The sequence below is a fragment of the Chiloscyllium plagiosum genome, unplaced genomic scaffold (genome assembly GCF_037043375.1).
Source record: "Chiloscyllium plagiosum isolate Xiang-an unplaced genomic scaffold, Cpla_swu_hap1 HiC_scaffold_7, whole genome shotgun sequence".
In the NCBI taxonomy this organism is placed as follows: domain Eukaryota; kingdom Metazoa; phylum Chordata; class Chondrichthyes; order Orectolobiformes; family Hemiscylliidae; genus Chiloscyllium; species Chiloscyllium plagiosum.
In genome coordinates, this window is record NW_028270145.1 from 9,471,580 (window position 1) to 9,494,715 (window position 23,136).

Sequence of the window (23,136 nt, forward strand, 5' to 3'; positions counted from 1 at the left end):
CATAGAGGTTGAGCACGAGACACCACTTTTCTGAGAAATTCCTGAAGTGATGTGCTGGAGAAGAGATTGTTGGACCATCTTCCTTTGTATTAGTTATGACTCTAACCAGTGGGGAGTTTCCTCTAATTGCCATTGACTTGAGTTTTGCTGGGGTTCCTTGGTTCCACATTTAATCAAAAGCTGCTTTGATGGTCAGCCACTCCCACCTTTGGAGTTCAGCTCTTTTGCTTGGACCAGGTCAGGTTATCCAAATGATAAGTTTCCAAAGAACCTGTTTAGCTAGTTTCACAACAGTTTTAATGGCACAAATGCTCTGGTGACTTTTTATCCAAGTTCTTTAATAAACCCAGTTAAATGGTGCATTCGTCTCGAACAAAACCTTTCTAATTCATGATTCTGGCTTCATGATCCTGCCTTCAGCTTTCTGTCCTAGTTAACTAAATTACACACACTTCCTTGAATTATATGCCTTCTCTGTTCTCCCATTTGCTGGGGTGGTCCTCTGTTCTCTACAGCAATTGCCTGTCTGGCCACACAGCTTTTGTGTGTTGATATTCTTCTTGTTGGTATTGCTTCCACTTCAAAGAATGCCAGGTCATATGGACCAATGCCAATTAATATTCGAGAAAATTACAATAGATCCCTTCACAATTGATGGAAACTTCTAAAAGTCTGTTTCAAATGTTTTTAATGAGTTACAGTTTCCACAGATATTATATTTTTTCACACAGAGGTGGTGCGTGTATGGAATGAGCTGCCAGATGAATTGGTGGAGGCTGGTACAATTACAACATTTAAAAAGCATCTGGTTGGGTACATGAATAGGAAGGATTTAGAGGGATAGGACCCAACTGCTGGTAAATGGGACTAGGTTAATTTAGGATATCTGGACAGCATGGATGAGTTGGACCAAAGGGTCTTTTTCTGTGCTATACAACTCTATGATTCTATACGTTTTCTGACTGTACTGCTTCCAGGTCAAATGTTATTACTGGGCAACTTTCTGCAGTATTGTTTAACACCAGTATTGTGACTTAACTTGAAGACCTTGGCCAAGTGCATGACTAGTTCTGGAGCACAAATCTTCACTACCACAGCTGGGATGTTGTTGGGCTTATAGCCTTTATATATTTAGAATCTCCATCCTAAATGGCCTACACTGTATCCTTAGGCTGTGAGCCCTGTTTCTGGACTCCCCAGTCATTGGAAACAGCTGTCCTGCCATTTACCATGTCTAGTCCTGTTATACCTTGGTAGTTTTCTGTGCGATTCCCCCTCATTCTTCTAAACTCCACTGAATACAGTCCTATCCGATCTGGTTTCTGTTCCGATGTCTCAAGAATCAGCTGGAAGAGAAACAGCCTCTGATGGGAAGAGTGGCAACTTGTGAAAACATCCCTACCTTCAGTCTGCCTGAGGCCTGGGAGGAGCAGCAGCAAGACTGAAGTGGGGACGGGTAAGTGCAGAAAGAAAGGATTGCTGCTGTACAGGTTGGGAAATGAAATTGGGAGTCGGGAAGCAGGTCAGATGTCAAGGCTGTGGGTGGGTCAGTGGCTGGGTTGGCAAGTGAATCATGGGATGAAGCTGTGTAGGATGGTGGGATAAGGCTGCAAGTATGCTGGGGACAAGGGTGTGAGTGGGCCAGGGTCAGGGTCAGGTCAGCGAGTGGATCAGGGAATGAGGCTGTGAGCAAGTTGGAGGGGTTAAACTGTAGGGAACTTGACAGGGTGAATGCTGAAAGGTTGCTCCCTCTTGTGGGAAAGATTAGAACTACAGGACAGCATTGAAAATAAATGGGTCACTCATTTAAGACAATCTTTTCCCAGCAGATATTACTGTCTGATTTATTACTCAATTATAATAAGCGCTAGAAATCTCATCATTATTTCTATGACAAGCAAATGCATCCACTGTGTCACTGCTGACTATAATTATACCACAGAGGGCAAAACAACTGACACAAACCCATCTCCCTGGCATCTGTCTGAAATGACAACTTGAATAATTTTTGTTTCAAATGTGCTGTATTTGTTTTTGCCTCACTGGGATCCCACAAGCAGAGGCTACCGAGCAGCACTAACAGTGGAAGTCACCTACGACTGCTATAAATTGCCTAGATGCAGATTTATGTCTCATCCTCTGCTATTCCTATTTCAACCATCTGATGGAGCCTGTGCTCACTTCAGCATTGTCTTGAGGACATGTGTTCTCCCTGCAACAAAATTGTGTTTATATAGCATCAGTGATATAATAAAACTTTCCAGTGTTTCACAGGATGGTACTGGACAACAAAATGTAACACCAAGCCTCAAAAGAGGGATATTAGAGGAAATGACCGAAGTCTGATAGAAGAATTGGTTTTAAGGAGTGACCTGAAGGAGGAGGAAGTCTGTGAGCTTAGGGACTTGTCAGCTGAAGGCACAAGCACCAATAATGGCACAATTAGGGTCAAAGACCAGAGTTAGAGAATCACAGGGATCTCAGAGGGTTGTGGGATTGGTGGAAGTTACAGAGGTAGGAGAAGGCAAGGCCATAGAGGGATTCAAATATAAATATTATAATTTTAAAGTCAAGGCAAGACTTTCCCAGTACAGGTCAGTAAACACAATGGTGATAGGTGAACGGATTGGTGTTAGTTAGGGTACCAGAGTGTTTTGCATCACCTCAAGTTTCCAGAGGGTATAAGATTGCATATCTTCTAGTAATGTGTTGAAATACTCAAATCTCAAATAAAAATGATGTGATTGAGGAGCTGAGGTGTGCAGACATGAAAAATGCTATGGAGGTGGGAACATATGGTCTTTGCATGGGTGGCATACAATTCTCTTGTAGACAGCTTGGCTCAGCCTCAGCCAATGGACCAGGAAAGGGTGTCATGCAGAGCTTGTGATGAGGACTGAAGGTCATGGTTTCAGCTTCCCAATATGTAATTGAAGGACATTTTTCTCATGCAATAATCTGATATTTTACTTAGATGGGAGGGTCCATTGGAGGTGGTGGTGAAGTAGATCTGGGAGTCATCAACATGTAAGTGGAAACTGACATGTTTTCAGATGATGTGACCAAGAGGCAACAGGTAGATGAGAAACAGGAGGGAGGGAACTACATAGATTCGTGGGGGACACCAGAGCTACCTGTGCTATTGCAGGTGATTTTCCACCTATGAACTTATGGACAAAGACTTGTGCTATACCCACCCAGCAAGATGCTAGTGGAGATCTATTGGAAAAGAATGGTGTAATTAATAATGGTAAAAGCCTGCAGTCAGGCTAAGAAGTATGAGGAAGAAACAACAAACTTCATCAGACTCAAATAGATGGTTGTGACCTTAAAGAGCTTTGATTCTGTGGAGGTGAAACATGACTGGAGGGATTGAAACATTGAGTTCTATGAATAACAGATGTGAAGTTAGAAGGTACATCACATTCAAGGGTTTTGGAGTGGAAAAGGAGGATGAAGATTGGACAATAGTTAAAAAGAACTAAGGGGTCAAGGGCTTTTTTTGAGGAGGTAGCGATGAGAGCAGATTTGAAGAAATGGGGGACAGAAGCTGAGGAAAGAGAACTGCCAACAATGTCAGCCAACATGGGAGCCAGGAAGGTGAGTTCCGTGGTGAGCAGTTTAGTGGGAATAGGGTCAAGGGAGAGGAAGGTGAGTCTTATGGACAAGATGAACACAGAAGAAGTATTAGGTGTGATTGGAAACAAACTAGTGAACGATAGGCTTGGGTGGGCTCTAATCGTTTATCATATGCTTATTTTTGCTGATCCAGGTGAGGGTTGGGGCCAGAGTGTTAAGAAAATAATTTTCAGAAAAGACAAGAACACAAAGGCTATTTTTGTAATCGAGGTTGATAATGGAATAGTTTAGATCAGAGTGCGGTGCTGGAAAAGCACAGCTCTTTAAGGTCAGGCAGCATCCGAGGAGCAGGAAAATCGATGTTTCGGGCAAAAACTCTTCATCAGGAATAGAATAGTGACCAGTTCCACAGAAAAGAGCAAGCCCCAATTACACTGTAACTGATCATGAGTTGTATACAATTGAAAGAACTACAGAATATTTGATTCTATCATCCCTCATACTCAATAACAATACATTAGCATGATTTTCAGAATGGAATTTACTAAAATGAAACAATGATAAGAATTACGTTCTGGAAACCTGAAGCAGACAATTCTGTAAACAAAACCAAGCTGTTCAGCTTTCTCGTCAGAGGAGCGTCAATATGGGTTCTGCATCAGAACTTAGATTTTTTAATAGATTAGATTCCACACAGTTGGCCCTTCGGCCCAACAAGTCCACACTGACTCTCCGAAAAGTAACCCACCCAGACCCATTTCCCTCTGACCAATGCACCTAACACTATGGACAATTTAGCATGGCCAATTCACCTGACCTGCACATCTTTGGACTATGGGAGGAAACTGGAGCACCTGGAGGAAACCCACACAGACACTGGGAGAATGTGCACACTCCACACAGACAGTCACCTGAGGCTGGAATTGAACCTGGGACCCTGAGGCTGTGAGGCAGCAGTGCTAACCACTGAGCCACTGTGAACCTGCTTAACAATTGTTCACCTCATGCTTCCTTGTGTGACTTGTAAGTTTAAAAATTGGAATGCTGCTACATATTATCCATCTATATATGATGTAGACATATCAATTCTCCTTCACTGTGAGTGGCGCTTGTGGTTACAGTGTGATAAAATGAGAGTCCTCCACATTTACAAGACCCTACTCTAGCTCAAGCTTTGATTAATATAATAAACAATGGGACTTTTATGGAAGGGACTGAAATAATTCCAAATTGTAATCTTTTCCAGGCTTTGTGTATGTGACAATGTGTGTGAGAATGGTATCATGTTTTAAACCGTTGGGACAAATGTGTGATAATAAAATATCTTCATAATCTTAAAATTCATAAATGCTTGTACAATACTGAAATAATTTAAGTTTGGGCTATTCATTTGGAGGATAAAAAAAAAACAAACACACACACTAAGCTCACAAATTAGAACACTTTGATCGCAGACACCAGTGGGTGGCACGGTGGTTAGTACTGCTGCCTCACAGCGCCAGAGACACGGGTTCAATTCCTGCCTCAGGTGACTCTCTGTATGGAGTTGGCACGTTCTCCCCGTGTCTGCGTGGGTTTCCTCCGGATGCTCCGGTTTCCTCCCACAGTCCAAAAATGTGCAGGTTAGGTGAATTGGCCAAGTTAAATTGCCCATAGTGTTAGGTGTAGGGGAATGGGTCTGGGTGGGTTGCGCTTCGGCGGGTCAGTGTGGACTTGTTGGGTAGAAGGGCCTGTTTCCACACTGTAAGTAATCTAATCTAATCTAAAAAAGCACATAAACTCTGTCCATGACATCACTCCTAGCATGCATCTAGGTGGCTGCTGGTATCTATCCAAAGGAATTATACAAATCCAATCCCAGAATAGATTATTCTACAGAAATAGTGTAATGATGTAAATCTTTGCTCTTTCATGCAAGCTAACTTAAATTGCTGTAAGTGATCAGCAGTAGTTCTGTTAATAACGTGTCCAGATTTAGGAAGCTGATCTTCATGAACGATGATGTATTTATCTTGCAGTTTTAACTCCTGAAAGAGAATAGAAAAGAAATGGACAAAATAATTCCTGCAATTTATCATAGAATTTTACGGTCCAAAATGAGGCCATGCAGCCCACCATTTCTATCCCCTGATTAGATTTAGAACACAAAGCAGAGATGGCCTTTAGTAGAGTGATCTGCTCTTCCTGCTGGACATTGGACTTTATTAGCTGGCTACATGAATAGGAAGGGTTTAGATGGATATGGGCCAAATGCTGGCAAATGGACAAGATTAATTTAAAATATCTGGTCAGCATGGATGAGTTGGACCGAAGGGTCTGTTTCTGTGCTGTACAACTCTATGACTCTAGTCGAACAACTTTGACAGATGCCCCTATCTTTTTCTTTTTCTCTTTGCTTTTGACAGTTACGATGAAATCTTCTTTCCCCTTGCAGATTAAAAAAAATCATATCTGGGATGTAGAAGTCACGATGACATTAGCTTTTGTGCTGAGACTCCCAAAGCGCTGGTAGACAATTCTGGCATTTTGACCCAGCAGTACTGAAATATAACGATACATTTCCAAATCAGGATGGTGTGTAACTTGGCGGGGAATGTGTAGGTCAGTGTGACTACTCATTCTATTTATCTAGGTGGTGGAGGTTTGGGAGATGTTTTTGAAGAAATCTGAGTGAGTTGCCGCACAGTGTGTTGTGGATGGCCACAGTGTGTCAGTGTGTTACATCCAGGTGAGGAGGGATATCTGGCTCCCCTCTTTTAAACCTTGATTGGCAGTTCCAACAAATACTTTTGTTACTTTTCTTACCATGCATCTATCATATGGCAATAATTGAGTAGAAAATGAATTACCAAGGCTTTCTTGTCATAGAGTCACACAGCACGGAGACAGACCCTTCGGTCCAACCAGACCATGTTGAACACAATCCCAAACTAAACTAGTCCCACTTGCCTACTCCTAGCCCATGTCCCTCCAAACCTTTCCTATTCATGTACATATCCAAATGTCTTTTAAAAGTTGTAATATTACCCACAACCACCACTCCCTCAAGAGGTTCATTCTACACATAAACCACCCTCCGTGTAAAAACATTACCACTCATGTCTTTTTAAAAATTCTCTCCTCTCACCTTAAAAATGTGCCCCTAGTCTTGAAATCCCCATCCTAGAGAAAAGAAAACTACCATTAAATCTATCTACACCCCTCATTATTTTATAAACTTCTATAAGGTCGCCTCTCGATCTCCCTACACTCCAGTGAAAAGAAATCCCAGCCAACCCAGCCTTTCTTTGCAACTCAAATCTTCCATACCTGACAACATCCTGGTAAATCTCTTCTGAACCGTCTCCGGTTTAATCACATCCTTCCTATAACTGGGCAACCAGAATTGGACACAGTATTCCAGAAGAGGCCTCACCAATATCCAGTACAATCTCAACATGATTTCCCAACTCCTGTACTTAAAAGGAGGCAAACGTGCCAAATGCCTTTTTATCCACCCTGTCTACATGTGATACAAACTTCAAAGAATTATGTACATGAACCCCTAAGTCCCTCTGTTCTACAACACTACCCATGACCTTATCATTAATTGTATAAGCCCTGTCCTTGTTTGTTGTGTCAAAATGCAATATCTTGTGTTTATCCAGATTGAACTGAAAGGAATTTCACAATCTACTAACCACAAGAAAATATAACAAAATTGTGACAGTAAAACAGGAATTAACAGGAAAAATTGGGCTAAATAAAGTAAAACTGTTACCACTAGTTGTGGATTCTAGTTCGGGGGAATACTCTGAGAATTAGAGCCAGACTCTTCAGGATCCTCCAGCTTTTGGTCTGGCACTTGGAAACTGCCAGCCTATAACACCCCATCATGGACAACCCTTTGCACTGGGAAAATGGCTAGTTTTGAATAGACTGTTTCATCAGCTGAGGCTTATCCTGATGTGCATCCCAGGAAACTGGTGGTGAAGCACTCAGGCCTATATTACAGAGCTTGCCAGGGATGGACATCACAAACTCTAGCCTGGTCTAATTTCTTGGCATCACATGGAGTGGCTTTAACGATGCCGGGAATCTCAGGAACCATCAAGATGGATCACCACCTTGTCACTTTTGGCTGCAGATAAAATTTAATCTTGCCTGTTTTCCCTGCAGTGCTGAGCCGCCACGTCCAGGAGGTCTATTTTATCTCATCGCCAAGGGGTTGGGAGCAATCCACTAAGGTTTCATGTTGACATCACTGCACCGCCTTTCATTTGGGGTGTTTTAAAACACCTTTGTGTTGAGAGCTGTTTGACGCACGCTCCTTGCCCTAGTGCCTGCTTCACTGAGTTTCCAAGTTTCAGCAAAGACAGGAAATTCCGGAGCATCCTGAACTGGCAAAGCGATGAGAGACTGACCATCACCTGCACTGAACAGAATGGTGGGTCATACACACATCATTTCACATTGTTACCTGTGACTTCGTTGTTTAAAAGTTGTCAGGTTGCGTGTAGAACTAAAATGAACGATTCATTGTCGTCAAACGCGCCGTTACTTAATAACACTACAGCTGCAATGTTTTTGTTTGTGGGATTAACTGCAGCAGCCAGTCTTTGCTGGAAGCTGGACTTTGACGTGGTTAAAGTTGTGGGGTGGGGGCTCAGTATTGTTCTCACATCTCCGGCTCCACTTGCTCTGCAGGTTTGCCGTGAGCTGTTACTGCTGGTGGTCTTTCTCCTCCTCCTCCCTGTGCCGGATACCCGGAGTATCTCAGACTGCTGCCCCCGCCGGGGAAAGTGCTCCTGCAAACTTTACCAACTCCTGTACGGCGCAGGTAACCACGGCGCCGGCATCTTAACGGTCGGGAGACGGAACCTGGCACTCGCGGGGCTCGTCTCGTCGTCAGATCTTCAGCTTCGCATATTGACCGGGAAACAGGGCGGGAATGAGCCGAGCAGAGAGCGGGTCTGCAGCTCCACTCCAACCTCCAGCAGCCTCTGTCTCTCTGCAGCAGCCTCTCGCACCAGTCCCTCAACTGGGTGACATGGGAAATGGCAGGTTTCCCACTGAGTGACCGTGAATGTTTTGCTAAGTGATGTGTTGGCAGCACTTAGATATCGAGTGCCGTATGGTTACTTGTGTAGTTCCCTCCATGATATTGTCCAACAGTTGATCTGTATTGTATAATCATCTAACCACAGATCCGACTATCCGAAAACACATGGTGATTTTGCAATGTAAACATGGCCCCACTTGGTATTTGTAATAAATCTTGTTTTCTCTGTTGTTGTTCAGAGCTTGAATGATTAAAAGACACAGTTGAGTATTGATTAGAGACGCAATATCAGTGTATCCTTTAGATTTTGTAAAACTGCGCGGTAAAAAAATCCGCGTGAGGTTGCAAACTACCTTGAAATAAGATCAGTTGTCCGTCAGACAGCGCTTAAACTGTCCAATACGTGGATCCCTCTTTTTGCAGTATATGAGACAAGTTAAGCAAAGAGTAGAGAGGGGCAGTGCGGCAGGAGCATTAATTAAACAGTCTTAACAGTCAACCAAAAACTGGGACTGAAAACGGAGTTTATAACCTGCATTCGGGTAGAACACTTGCTAAAATAAAATAAGGCATGCATCTGATTTTGACACGATTCCTTAGCATAATTATATAAAAAAAGTTTCGATTGTGAACCTGAGACACTGACACAAAAGCTAACTGATTTCACACACAAGCTGGAAAACACCAGGCTGCAAGTGCAGAGCGCGTGTTCTGTTTTTGCACATCGCCTGGCAAGTTTACACATTACGAAGCCTAAGACAGCAACCACTGGCTCCTGAGAACGTCTTGCTGCTGAAAGTACTTTCGTAGGTGACACTGTCAATCACACAACCAAAACATGGATTTAAGCTGCACCTTCAACTAGAAACACAACCAAAAATGTCTCTCAGGATCGTTCGAAAGCAACATTTTGCAATGGTGCCACATCAGCTGATGTTCGGCCACACAACCAAAAGCACAGAGTGGGACATTTTCAGGTTACTTTTCACGATAAACAGGTTCGAGACGGGAAAGATATTCCTGATGGTATGGAAGTCCAGAATCAGGGGTCCACAAAACCTCCAGCACACTAAAAGATCCTATAAATCAACAAACAAAACAAACGTCATTTACAAAATATCTTGCAAGAACTGTAATGGACACCACATTGGACAAATAGGCAGATAACTAGCCACCAGGATACATGAACATCAACTAACCACAAAAAAACATGATCCACTAACACTAGTATCCCGACATACAAATGAGGAAGGACACCACTTTGACTGAAACATCCATCCTATGACAAGCCAAACAGAGACATACACGAGAATTCTGAGAAACGTGGTATTTAAACTGGAACTCTACCAACAAACACATCAATTTGGATCCCATCTACCATTCCCTGAGAAAAAGAAGAAATGACATCACCAATCCAAGGACACCTAAACACATAAATAGAAAGTGGGACATAACACCAGTGCTTCACTGGAGGCTCACTGATGATGTTACAACATCTTAAAATGAACCTTCCAGCTCGGTGATCATGCATCATGGGGGGCTTTGGAGCTGAAGGATTTAAATAAAAGGGTTTGAGGCTATGAAACAAATTGAAATCAAGGATGTTAAAAACCAAGGTGCTAAATTTACTGGGAACCAATATAGGTTAGCAACGAGGACGGGATGATGGGTGAAGAGACTTGAAGCAAGTTAGGGCATAGCCAATAGAAGCTTTGGGTATCCTCAAATTTAGAAAAGGATAATTTATGGGAAGTCAGCCAGGGGTACATTGGAGCAGTCACGTTTAGAAGTTACAACAACGTGGATGAGAGTATCTGCAGCAGATGACCTGAATCAGGAATTGGGTCAGGCACTGTTACTGACCTGAAAATAGTCAATCATAGTGACAGTGCAAAGGTGCAGCCAGAATTTCTTCTCACTGTCAAATATGACACACAGTTCCAATCATTCTGGTACAGTCTCAAACCATTGCTAGGAAGGCATGACTTAGTGGTTAGAAATCTGAGTTTGTAGCTGGAAAAGTATGTTTGTATCTGGGAGGAAAGACAAAAGCTCTATTCTTACTAATATTTAATTGGTGGAAATTTCTTCTCATCCAATACTGGAACAAGCTAGTTGGCAAATTAAGAAACAGTGGCAGAATTGAAAGTGGTGATGGGAAAAGTTGACCTTTCTTCCAGTGTGTCTGTGCCTGAGCAAACATTATATATGCTGCTCTTTCATTGTACCTTCTCTTTTTAAATGCTACTATTAAATTTCATCCACAATTGTACAATGAACAAGAAGAAAGCCCAGGGAACAGGCCCTTTGGCCCTGAGCCGACCAAATCTACTGTCTAAATCTGTTGCCCAATTCCTAAGCAGGGGATTACAACAACTCTGTTTTTTAAGGATGATATGCATGCATACGTGTGTGCAGTCAAACTAGGGCAAAGACTCATTTACCAAGTTTTACTGTGACCCACTCCAATCAGTGGGTCAGCTTCCCCTTATTACACTGTCATTTTTTGCAGGTTTATACTTGCAACAGCAGCATTAACTACCTAATAGCCAATAGTAGTACAGAACTATACTTTTGGGTTCTCCAATCTGTCACTAGACGCACTCTCCCTATAACCAGCCCACCATATGACATGGATAATGAACCTCTGCTTTATCATGATACTGGATACAGACAATTAAAGTAGCCTCAGCCAATCATTTGACTGTTAGCATTATCTGAAACCCAAAATGCTGTCTCTTATGAACGCCTAATTAAATGTGGCCAGTTACAGCTATGCTGAAAATTCGTATGTCCACTTGTTTAAGGATCAATCAATACGAAAGAACTAAAGAATTCCAGGCAACCTCTGTCCCTGTTTTCACCCTGAATAAAAAGGAATATTGGAATTTAATGCCTGCAAGACAAATGTGAATAGATCCCATCAACCTTCCATTATGCAGTGATTGTTTCCCTCATCTAAAGTAGACAGGCTGCCTCAAACTCCCAAGATGTTAAACAACAACATGATGACTATAATCAAAACACATACAAGCCTTTGGGAATAAAAAGACTTCAAACCTGTGGACATCACATGAGGAAGCCAGTATGTTGCCTTCCTTTAAATCTACAGAGTTCCACCTAAATTAATTAAATTGTAAGTGATCTAAGCAATCAACGTAATAAATAGTAAAATTCAGAAATGGGTAATCTTAACAGAAAGGACTCACCTAACCTGTTTTAACAGAGAGTTGACTAGGGATCCAACCACTTGGAAATTCAACTGCAAGAAATCTCTCAGTTTATTGAGAATTCTTCACTTTGAGATCTTCACTTCAAACATAAAGGATCAAATTTATCTAAGAAACTACAGACCTATCACAAACGAAATTGAAATAATTATAACTGTAACAGTACATTACCTTGATCCATACCTAATCTTTGTGTGAGAATATATGAGAGAGAGAAGAGCCAGTGAAATGTTGCCTTATTTTCAAGGTAAGTGGAAGAGAATAAACAGCCTTTATTTTAAAACTCAAAAAGCTCGCTTTTAGAATTATTTAATTAGGAGATATTCTCATGGATACAAAAGCCTGTGACATACAAATGTGATACTGATCATGGACAATAAGGGCACATTCTATGTAAGACATTGGATACAAATTGTGTTCTGACCCCAGCATCCCCAATATACTTGGTCCATGATTTTCTTCGTTTTAAAAGTTCAAAAAGTTTATTTTGTTGAAGGATCGTCTTGATGAGAAGTGTCTGAACCTCTGACTTCATGGGTTGATTAGCTGCAACCATTGAAGCTGGAGTTAAATGCTAACCTAAATCTACGTTCCATTTTATTCATTGGGCTTTCACATTACTAACCTGGGTGTTGAAATTTGGGAATGATCCAGAAAAAGGCAATACTGTTAAGGACCATGCACGCCAAATTTTTAAGCATGTAACAGTTAAAAATGACGAATGACTAAACTTGTAATATAAATGAAAAGTAGGACTAGGGTATCTGGATTTTGTGAACCACATTTTGTGAACGACATCCCTGATCTATATTATCCTTCTTTGCAAGTATTTATATATACATCATATATTACATGTGGAGGAAAAGAGATTTTGTACATCTATATGTTTCATCCTCTGTCAACAGATTATACCATATTTAAACTGTCATTAGTTCTTCAATTACATTGTTAGCAGCCACTTTAAAATTATATATTTTTATAGCAATTTTAATATAGTAAAATATCCCGAGAAACTTTGTGAAAGCAGAATCAGCAATAAACTGACATCAAGTCAAAGGAGACGGTAGAACAGATTACCAAAAGTTTCATCAGAGAGTTATGGTTTTGGGAAGCATCTTAAAGGAGGGGGAAACAAAGAAGCAACAATGCAAATGGACCTGTAAGAGGCCACAATACAGGAAAGTAGAGTTCACAGAGTATCGTAGGGATGAGGGAAGGATGAAGCCCGGACAGGACTGGGATGGGGTTGGATGTTATGGCAGGAAGTAGGTGGTCTTACCAACAAAGAGAGCATAGTGCTGGAATTTCTACCTCAGAGTGAGGGGTTTATAGTGAGGATCAAAGTTTCTCCCTTCTCCCACGTTAAACCGGACAAAATATCTATTCGTGAATATGGGATAAGTGAGCTAAAACCAATGTATGAGGGGGCCAGGCAGGGTCAAGACATTAGGCGGTGAAGTAGACTTGTGTGTCGCTGAAAATGTGTTGCTGGAAAAGCGCAGCAGGTCAGGCAGCATCCAGGGAACAGGAGAATCGACGTTTCGGGCATAAGCCCTTCTTCAGGAATGAGGAAAGTTTGTCCAGCAAGCTAGCTGGACAACCGCCCAGACAACCGCCTCCGCGATCGCCGCCCAGACAACCGCCTCCGCGATCGCCATTTATTTTTTAAACTAAACAAGCTAGACTTGTGTGTCACCAATGTGGAATCTGTTTGTGGATAATGCCATTGAAATGTCGCAAATACAATGGTCATAGGTAGGAAACACAATGTACAGATGCTTGGGGTACTCCAGAGATAATAGCATAAAAGTTAGCTGAGAAGCCACTGCAGGGGAACAATTGGCTCTGCTGAATAGATATTATGGATCCAGGTAAGGTTTACATGATTTCACCTTCTATTACCAACCACTTAGAAACAACTAGCAGAGGAAGTGATTGGTCACAATAATTGCATCTATCATTCTTTAATGTTAGGTATGACAGTGTACTGACTCATCATGTCTTATATAAGTTGATTTCACAGAGAATTCTCATCTTTTACAAGCATCTCCTTTGTACATTTATAAAGAGCATGCCAGGTTCACCAGCAATGCTTTAAAACTGCTGATCTTCTACACCTTTGGATATTATTGGGAGAGAGATCTTAATGCATTTGTAGAAATAGTATCCTGGTATTTGGCTAAATATACTAGAGAGATGTACTGATATGAATATTCTCAATATGAAGTATGATTTTGCACTTAAGAACTAGCCAATTACTTACACAAGATAAGAAATCTGCTATTTTCCACACCATTTGGAATGTACACCATGGACTTTACAGCCATAATGATTATACAAGATATTTAAACACAATGAAAATACCTCATAATATATTTTGTGTATCAGTGGTGCTTTGGAAAATGAATATTAGGGTAATAAGTCCCTTAAGTATCAAAACTGCAAACCAAACAGTTATGCATAAAGGTTAGAACAGGTTATTGCTAATGTAGTTACAGATCATAACTTATGGGATCATTTAAATTAGCAACTTGTGGAATTTAGAAACTATTTTCAAAAAGCAAAAACTAGTTTTATTATAAATTGTTACACACCCAAATAAACTTATCACTTTAACTTACTTATTTCTATATTCTATTTATAATGATTGCTGTATGATTTACTTTGAATTCGTAAAACCATTCGCCGTGCATAGAAGTCTCTGTATTCATCCGGAAGCTCTTCCAGTGTTTTTAAGGCTCGGTCTAAAATCTGCATAGCTCTTGAGGCTGCCACAGGGTCCTTGTTTCCATAAGTGTCCGTTTTATCATAGCAGTTTGCAGGAAGATGTTTCCAAAATACATTCACTCCCACTCCAAACTCTTTAGCAACAGTGTTATGAAACCACAGTGCTGAGAGAGAAATGCAATCAGTAATTCAGATGATTATTAACATGATAATTACAAAGAATAATTCATAGACTGCATGCTGAAAGCATATTAAAACAGTACAAGTTATGAATTGTGGATCAAATTCATTAAATGCAGGCAAGTTATAAACAGCTTTTGTCAGATACAGTTTGCAAAAAGCTTTCTGAAGCCCTTCTATTTTGTCAAGATATAGTGCAATAAAACAAAGTTATGGTCTTAAATTAGTGAACATGTTCAATTGCATTTCCAGAATACACCTTGCGCATTATTATTTTGGGCCTGCTATTTTGAGCCAAGCATTTTACAAGCTCACATGTACTTCAGATATTAATTACCTCACACTAATAAGACTGTGTTCTTAACCAAATTACTCAACTCATTCTATTTTCTACACTTAGTTAAGCTCATCCTGGACCAAATATATTCTTTATAAGCTCTTGGAAAAGACAGAGAAAGATATGGAGGGGCAGTGAGGCCACAGGTGGGCTGGGGGAGCAGAAGTCAGAGTTGTCACAAAAGGTGGTTCAGGTCCTCAAGGCGATGGGAGAAAGAGAGAAGCAACAAGCCTCTCCTTTTTCACATCTGCAACCTCCATTACAATTTACACTGATAATTTGGAGTTAGGGATAAAGTGCAAAATTTGCACACTAAAATGAGTGGTAGAGCAAAGTGTGCAGAGGCCATAAAGTCTGCAGAGGGATAGAGATTGGTTACGTGAATGGTCAAGGGTCTGGCAGATGGAGTATAATGTTGGTAAATGTGAGGTTCTCTATTTTGGTAGGAACAGCATCAAAAAGGACCATTATTTAAATGATGAAAAATTGCACCATGTTGTTGTGCAGAGGGACCTGGGTGTTCTTATGTATGAATCACAAGAAGTTGGCTTGCAAGTGCAACAGGTCATTAAGACGGCGAATGGAATAGTGTCCTTCATTGCTTGAGGGACGGAGTTTAAAAATAGGGAGGTTATGCTGTCGTTGTATAGGGTGCTGGTGAGGTCACACCTGGAGCACTGTGTAGTTCTGGTCTCCCTCCTTCAGAAAGGATGTATTGGCATTGGAGGGGGTGAAGACGAGGTTCACTAGGTTGATTTCAGAGTTGCCAGTGTTGGTTTATGAGGAAAGATTGACTAGACCGGGATTATATTCACTGGAATTTAAAAGAATCGGGGAACTTATAGAGACATAAAAAATTACGAAGGGTGGCATGGTGGCTAGCAATGCTGTCTCACAGCGCTGGGGATCTGGGTTCGATTCCAGCCTCAGGTGACTGTTTGTGTGGAGTTTGCACATTCTCCCAGTGTCTGCGTGGGTTTGCTCCGGTTTCCTCCAATAGTCCAAAGATGTGCAGGTTAGTGAATTGGCCATGCTAAATTGCCCATAGAGTTTGGGGATGCGTAGGTTAGATGCATTAGTCAGGGGTAAACATTGAGTAAACTGTTTGAGTAGGATACTCTTCGGAGGGTCGGTGTGGACTTGTTGGGCCAAAGGGCCTGTTTCCACACTGTTGGGATTCTACGAAATCCTTTTCAAGCCAATCATTAAAGTGGCATACATTGATTCAGTTATATAACCATTGTAACAATGCAGTAAGGTCCTGTTTTATCAGATAGCAACAAATATAAACAAAGTTCTCATATATGTGCCTGATATATGGGCACCTGCACTATGAATTCGTGGAAGGTAAATGGTGTGTTGGCCTCCATAGCGATAGAATTCAAGTACAAGAGTAGGAATGTTTGCTGCAACTGTATAAGGCATTGGTAAGACAATACCTGGAATATTGTTCAGTGTTGGACTCCTTATCTGAGACAGGGTGTTCTAGCTATTGAGGGAGTGCATCAAAGGTTTACTAGACTGATTCGTGGAATGGTAGGACTGACATACTAGGAGAGACTGGACTGGCTAGGACTATATTCACCAGAATTTAGAACAGTGAGGAGAGAAACTAGAAAATTACAACAGGATTAGATAGGCTAGACATAGAATGTTCTTGATGACCAGAGAGTTTAGAATCTGGGTTCACAGTCTAAGGATAAGGGGTAAGTGTTTTAGTTCAGAACTAAAGATGAATGTCTTCACTCAGAGGGTGGTGAGCCTGGGAATTCTCTGCCTCAGAAAACTATTGAGGCCAAACATTGAAGACTTTAAAAAAAAAATGTAGATATGACTTGAGAACTAAAAGGATATGGGGAAGAAGCAGGAACAGGGTATGGAGTTGGATGATGAGCCATGATCACATTGACTGACAAAGCTGGCTTAAAGGGCTGAATCGCCCATTCCTGCTAGTATTTATTTTTAAATCGACCTGCTCATAGATTAGATTACTTTACAGTGTGGAAACAGGCCCTTCGGCCCAACAAGTCCACACCGACCCGCCGAAGCGCAACCCACCCAGACCCATTCCCCTACATTTACCCCTGCACCTAACACTATGGGCAATTTAGCACGGCCAATTCACCTGACCTGCACATTTTTGGACTGTGGGAGGAAACCGGAGTACCCGGAGGAAACCCACGCAGACACGGGGAGAATGTGCAAACTCCAGACAGTCAGTCGCCTGAGGCGGGAATTGAACCCGGGTCTCTGGCGCTGTGAGGCAGCAGTGCTAACCACTGTGCCACCGTGCCGCCCATAATTAGACACTCTGACAGGAAGGATGTTGTGAAATTAGAAAGAGTTCAGAAAAGATTTATGAGAATGTTGCCAGGGTTGGAGGGTTTGAGCTCTAGGGAGAGGCTGAATCGGCTTGGACTGTTTGCCCTGGAGCGTCAGAGGCTGAGGGGTGACCTTATAGAGGTTTAGAAAATCATGAGGGGCATGGATAGGATAAATAGACAAAGTATTTTCCCTGAGGTGGGGGGGGGGGAAGTCCAGAACTAGAGGGCATAGGTTTAGGGTGAGAGGGGAAAGATATAAAAGAGACCTAAGGGGCAACTTTTTCATGCAGAGGGTGGTGTGTGTACGGAATGAGTACGATTATATTTAAAAGGAAATTGAATAGTACATTAATAGGAAGGGTTTAGAGGGAGATTGGCCAAATGCTGGCAAATGGGACTAGATTTATATAGGACATCTGGTCGGCATGGACGAATTGGACTGAAGCATCTATTTCCATCCTGTACATCTGTGCGACTCAAGCTTTGGAGCAAATGCGACTTGAATCTGGCCCTCCTGCCTCAGAGGTAGGGAGACTACTGCTGCACCACAAGAGCCCGACTCCTGCACGTTCAATGTTTCCACAAATTAAACTAGAATACACATAGGTCTGTTCCAATTTCTGGAATCCAATTTTTGTTGAGGTGTGGAGGTGTGTTTCAGTGTTTTAAATAGAGAAATTTCAAGGAATGTCTTCATTCTTTGACTTGCACCATTTCTCACCAGTCTTTTCCACATTGAGAACTGACGAGGATCCAAAACACACCAATGAATTTGGGATCCCCATTTTAAATGGTGATGAAAATCAGATTTTGTCTTGGAAATTTTTGAATGGTGGGGTGGGGTTTTAAAACCCATTAAAAGGACATCAGGTTTGAGAGTTCATAAAGAAAATGTAAGCCTGCTGTGGAATCAGCAACATTTTGAAAGGTAAGTGTGAGACAATATGACACTTTTAAATGTCATTACTTCAGTGCTATGTTGTAATGTTAGTGGGATTTTAATGCAGTGATGTAGCATTGGAATTAGTCCTGTGAAGATAAGTTAACCCTTACATTGCCCAGCACAGTGTAATAGTGCACTGCAGTACTTTTCTAATGTAGCACACACTATAACATAAAATAAAAAGTTCCCTATAATCTTGTATTTGTGCGTTTTCTGTTGAGAGATAATATTTTGAGTCTGATATGACTCTTCTTCAGAATTGTTATTTCTTAATTCAAGAGTTTGGTTCAGAACCTCTGAATGGGCCAGTTACTTGCTGGTCAACGTTATATTGGATAAAGGGGAGACAAATGCCTTCATACAGAACTGAGAAAATAGGTTCTTTTATTTGATAGGGGATAAAGCAATATAAAGGCTACCAGACTTTTGCAAAAAGGAAAATGCAGTATGTAAAAATTCATTTGTTAAAAACAAGATTGACCTATTTAGCTAACAGAAGAATGTGCCCAAGGTTTAAATAAAATGGTTGCCAAAGGATCTGAAATTATCCACCCGGTGTCTGTGAAACTGTTCAGAGTTTGGACCGAACTGCATCATGTGACCTAATTTTGAGAAACATATACAAAACAATTACAAACAAGATGGATGCTATTTGAAGTGTTGTCATGCTGCAGTGTAGGAAGATGTCACTGCTAATTTTTACACAGCAAGACATGATTGGATAATTTATGTTTATTTGTATTAATTAGGAATAATTAGTGGGCATGATAATTAGCATGTTTTGAGTATTGCCATAGGTTTCTTTACATCTAATTATGGGGCAGATGTGATCTCAGCTTAATATCGGACCTGAATGACAGCAATTCTGACAGCTCCTCAATCATTTGAATGTATGCTGCATTCAAGTGTAATCCTAGGTGCTCAAGCCTCTGGAATGAGCTGAACCCATGATCTTTTGACTCAGAGACAAGAGTGACACATTCATTATTTAGTCAAATTTAACAGTAGCATAATGCTTCCTTTCATCTGCAGTTAATATGATAAAAGGATAAAAGTTGATTTTGACAATACCTGGAATGAAAAGCACATCTCCTGGATCTAACTGACATTCATAGCACTGAGCTTTTGCAAATTGTGGATATTTTCTTAGATCTGGATTCTCCACGTCTAAGACCTCAGATTTATCTCCTGTGCAAAGTTAGGAAAAGAAGTGAAGATGACAGTATATTATTTAGCAATAACAGTTTCAAAATCAATTATTTTGAGGAATTTTTAACATTTTAAAATGTCAGTCCACATATGGATTGATTTCGATCTCAGAGATTCTACATTTTACCACTGAAACAGGAAACAATATCAGAACCTTAAAGATGTCATTATCGGTACATCACATATCACTTGCGAAAACAACAACTTGTGCAAATGAATGTGCGTTAGGTAATCCTTAAGGAGGGAAACATTTTTTGTCTATGGTGTTTACCAGATTACATTTATGATTTTTTAGATTGCTGGGACTGTTATTGTCTTTTCTTGTGCTTTAATAATGATCTGATTGACTCTAATGTTCAATACTTGTAAGAAATATATTCACAACACAGTAAATGTCCTTATTCCCTTTCTTTTGCTATTCATTCACTTGCTATACTCATTTCTTCAAAATGCTTCCACTGAGTTAAAGGGACAAAACCCTGATAAAGTTGTGCAACAATTTTTATCACAATTGCCAAGTGTTACTGCTAATACATTTTGTTGATTCTAATATTTTTTTTAAAAATCCATGTGAAAACCATGCAACACTAACTAAAAAAAAATGACCAAAAGAACTTGGTCATTCTCCTGCTCATGCCTGTTTCACTACGTCTGTCTCTTAACTCCACATATCTGTTGGCCTTTGCTCCATATTCTTTCATTCTCTTGCCAAGCAAAATGCCATCGATCTTGTATTTCAGATGCATATTGAGCCAACATCAAATGCATTTTGTGGGAAAGAGCACAAAATTTATGACTCTTCATGTGATTAAGTATTTCTTAAATTCACTCCCAAATGGCCCGTCTTGGATTTTAAGGTCCCATTGACTGAAATACTCCCCCCACCACTGGGGAAAAATAAAAGTTTCTCTATTTACTCTATAATTTTCTTTCACAATCCGAGAACCCAAAATCAAATCATTCCTCAACTGTATAATATTCTCATGTATGCAAGTACAGCTGAGGCAATGTCTTCTTATAATCTAGCCTTGAAGCTCTGATAACACGTTGATGAATCCTAATTACACTTCAAAGGCCAACACGTTGTTTCAAAGATGTGATGCTAAATCAGTTGTGCACAGTTCTCCTGGTGCTTTATGTAGTTGCAACAAAACATCACCTTTTATATTCTATACCTAGCTGAAGTCTAATTATAAAGTGTGATGTTCCATTAGCCTTCATGATTTCAGATTTGTATCTGCTAAGTTTTTCTATATTTATTTATTGAAAATGTTTTACTCTTTCACAAAAAACAAGTTATAGAAGTACAAAAATACAGAAGAGTAGAAATAATACATTATATTATATTAATGTTAACAATAAACTACCTACTACTCTTCAAGATACAATCGTCTCATATTTACTAAAGTTAATGCAAGTTAAAATAAACTCAAATTAAATGAAATAGTATTAAATTAAATTACAATCCAATAAAATTAAACCACATTATGTTACACTACATTACTCCACTTGCCGCACCTCCACCAAAGCTCCCTGTCCTTATTCCCTTTCTTTTGCTATTCATTCACTTGCTTTACTCATTTCTTCAAAATGAGTAACAGTTATTATACCTGTATTTACTAGGCCTCCTCCCCCGGAGTCCTTGGTCCACCATATATGGCCCTCACGACTATGTAAAGGCCCTAATCAGTACCGCTGATAGGTCCATGTCTATGTAATTTAGAAAGGGCTGCCATGTCTTATAAAATCGCTCTGGTCTGTGGCGCACCATACTTGTCAGATAATGTTGGGGGTCGTGCTACATGACAAGTCTGCACCACCCCGCAAGACCTGGAGATTCTTCTGATATCCAGTTCATTAGGATGCTCTTCCTTGCGCAGTGTTTAAGAATGTTAAATAATCTCTTCCCCTGCTCACCTAGAGAGGGCAGATTCAGCAATCCCAAAAGAAGGGATACTGGATCCTCCTTAACTTCAATTCCCAGGATCTTCTCCGGCTCATTCACCATGGCACCCCCATTATTTGCGAATCTTGTAGCAGGACCAAAAGCAATATGTGTGAGGGTGCCTATGCTGATTTTACATTTGGGACATTACAGAGAAACTTTGCTGACCTCTCTGGTGCTATATGGGCCCTGTGAAGGATCTTCAATTGCATAGCTTGTGTTTCATTGCATATTGAAATTTTCTTTACATTCTCCCATATATCCTCCCATGTTTCCGATGAGATTTCTTCCCCTAATTCCAGATCCCATGGAGTCTCTCCATATCCCCTAAGGCATTTCATCTCTGCAGATGATATATATTACTAATCGAGAGAGCGCCCCCACATCGGAGCACTGTTCTCTCTATATTCGACTTGTAGGGCTGAGCCAAGAGCGTGGTCTTCTTCTACATATAATCCCTAAACAGGAAGTATCAGAAAAGGTCTTTATTAGGAATCGCATATTTCTGACTTAATTGGTTGAAAGACATCAAGACCTCTCCCTTGAATAAATCTCCCAAACAGGAGATTCCCTTACCGTCCCATGCTCTGAAGCCAAAGTCCATTGACACCAGTTTAAATCCTGGGGCTCCCACTAATGAGGTGAATGGCAAAGTCTTTAGCAAATTGCCCTCACCCTGCCACATTATCCTCCATGCTTTCACTGTATTTAAGATAATTGAACTCTCACTGTGGTCAGCCACAGATCTCATCTTGTCCATATACAGTAAGTTGGTGAGGGACATCTTGCCTGAGAGGCCGCAGCATCAAGCCATTTCGACCTCGAGTCCTTATGCATCCAGTCACCCACATATGACAGCAGGGCACCTATTTGTTATCTCTTCAGATCTGGGAGGTTCAACTCCCCCATATCTTGTGGAAGTTGCAGCTTGGTAAGTTTAATTAGGGGCACCTAGGGCACCAAATAAATGTTCCATGCCAGCCGGTAAAACTCTGCAGCATCCGCCTGGGTAACAACAAACAGGAGCATCCTCATAGGATATAATAACCGAGGAAGAACATTCATTTCAATCAAGACTATACGGCCTAACCATGATATGGGTAGCCCCTCCCAACACTGCAAGTCCTGCTTTATTCTCTCAAACAATTGTACAAAGTTAACTCTGTACAGCTGATGGAAGGTAGGGGTAATAAAAGTTTCCAGATAGAGAAAATCTTTCAGTGACCACCTGAAAGGAAACTGCATTCCATCCTCCAGTTTTGTTACTTCCACCAATTCCCCCCACGGGCATGACTTCTGACTTCGCAAAATTTATCCTGTATCCTGAAAACTGATGAATAATTTAATTTTTTTGTATTAGCTGGGGTATGGACTTTTCCAGAGTTAGCCAGAAACAGAAGGACATCATCCACATAAAGAGTAATGTTGTGTTCCTCAATTCTCGCCGATGGTGCCACTATTTCAGGATCCTTCTGGATGGCCTCCGCCAATGTATCAGTTACCAAGGTAAACAGCAGCGGCTAGAAAAGACATCCCTGGTGGCTGCCTCTCCCCACACTGAAATTGCTTGATTTGACACCATTCATAACAACCACTGCCTTGTGGTCTCTCCAGCACTGCC

General features: G+C 40.9%; 1 protein-coding gene and 1 long non-coding RNA gene across 3 annotated transcripts in view; one reads left to right on the forward strand and one right to left on the reverse strand.

Moving 5' to 3' along the window:
* Nucleotides 1-7,749: 7,749 nt before the first annotated feature.
* On the forward strand, nt 7,750-8,846 carry LOC148149551 (uncharacterized). The gene is made up of 2 exons (XR_015757515.1): nt 7,750-8,005; nt 8,266-8,846. It is a non-coding gene; the product is annotated as an uncharacterized LOC148149551 (long non-coding RNA).
* A 3,297-nt stretch (nt 8,847-12,143) lies between these two features.
* The window catches only part of tyw5 (tRNA-yW synthesizing protein 5), a 64,098-nt gene continuing 53,105 nt past the window's right edge, over nt 12,144-23,136 (reverse strand). For both annotated transcript variants that reach the window (XM_043692958.2, XM_043692957.2), the window contains 2 exons: nt 19,433-19,549; nt 12,144-14,741 (listed from right to left, as the gene is read on the reverse strand). In XM_043692958.2, the coding sequence (XP_043548893.1) occupies nt 14,485-14,741; nt 19,433-19,549 (374 nt within the window). In that variant the 3' untranslated portion in view covers nt 12,144-14,484. The remainder of the gene's footprint in view (nt 14,742-19,432; nt 19,550-23,136) is intronic.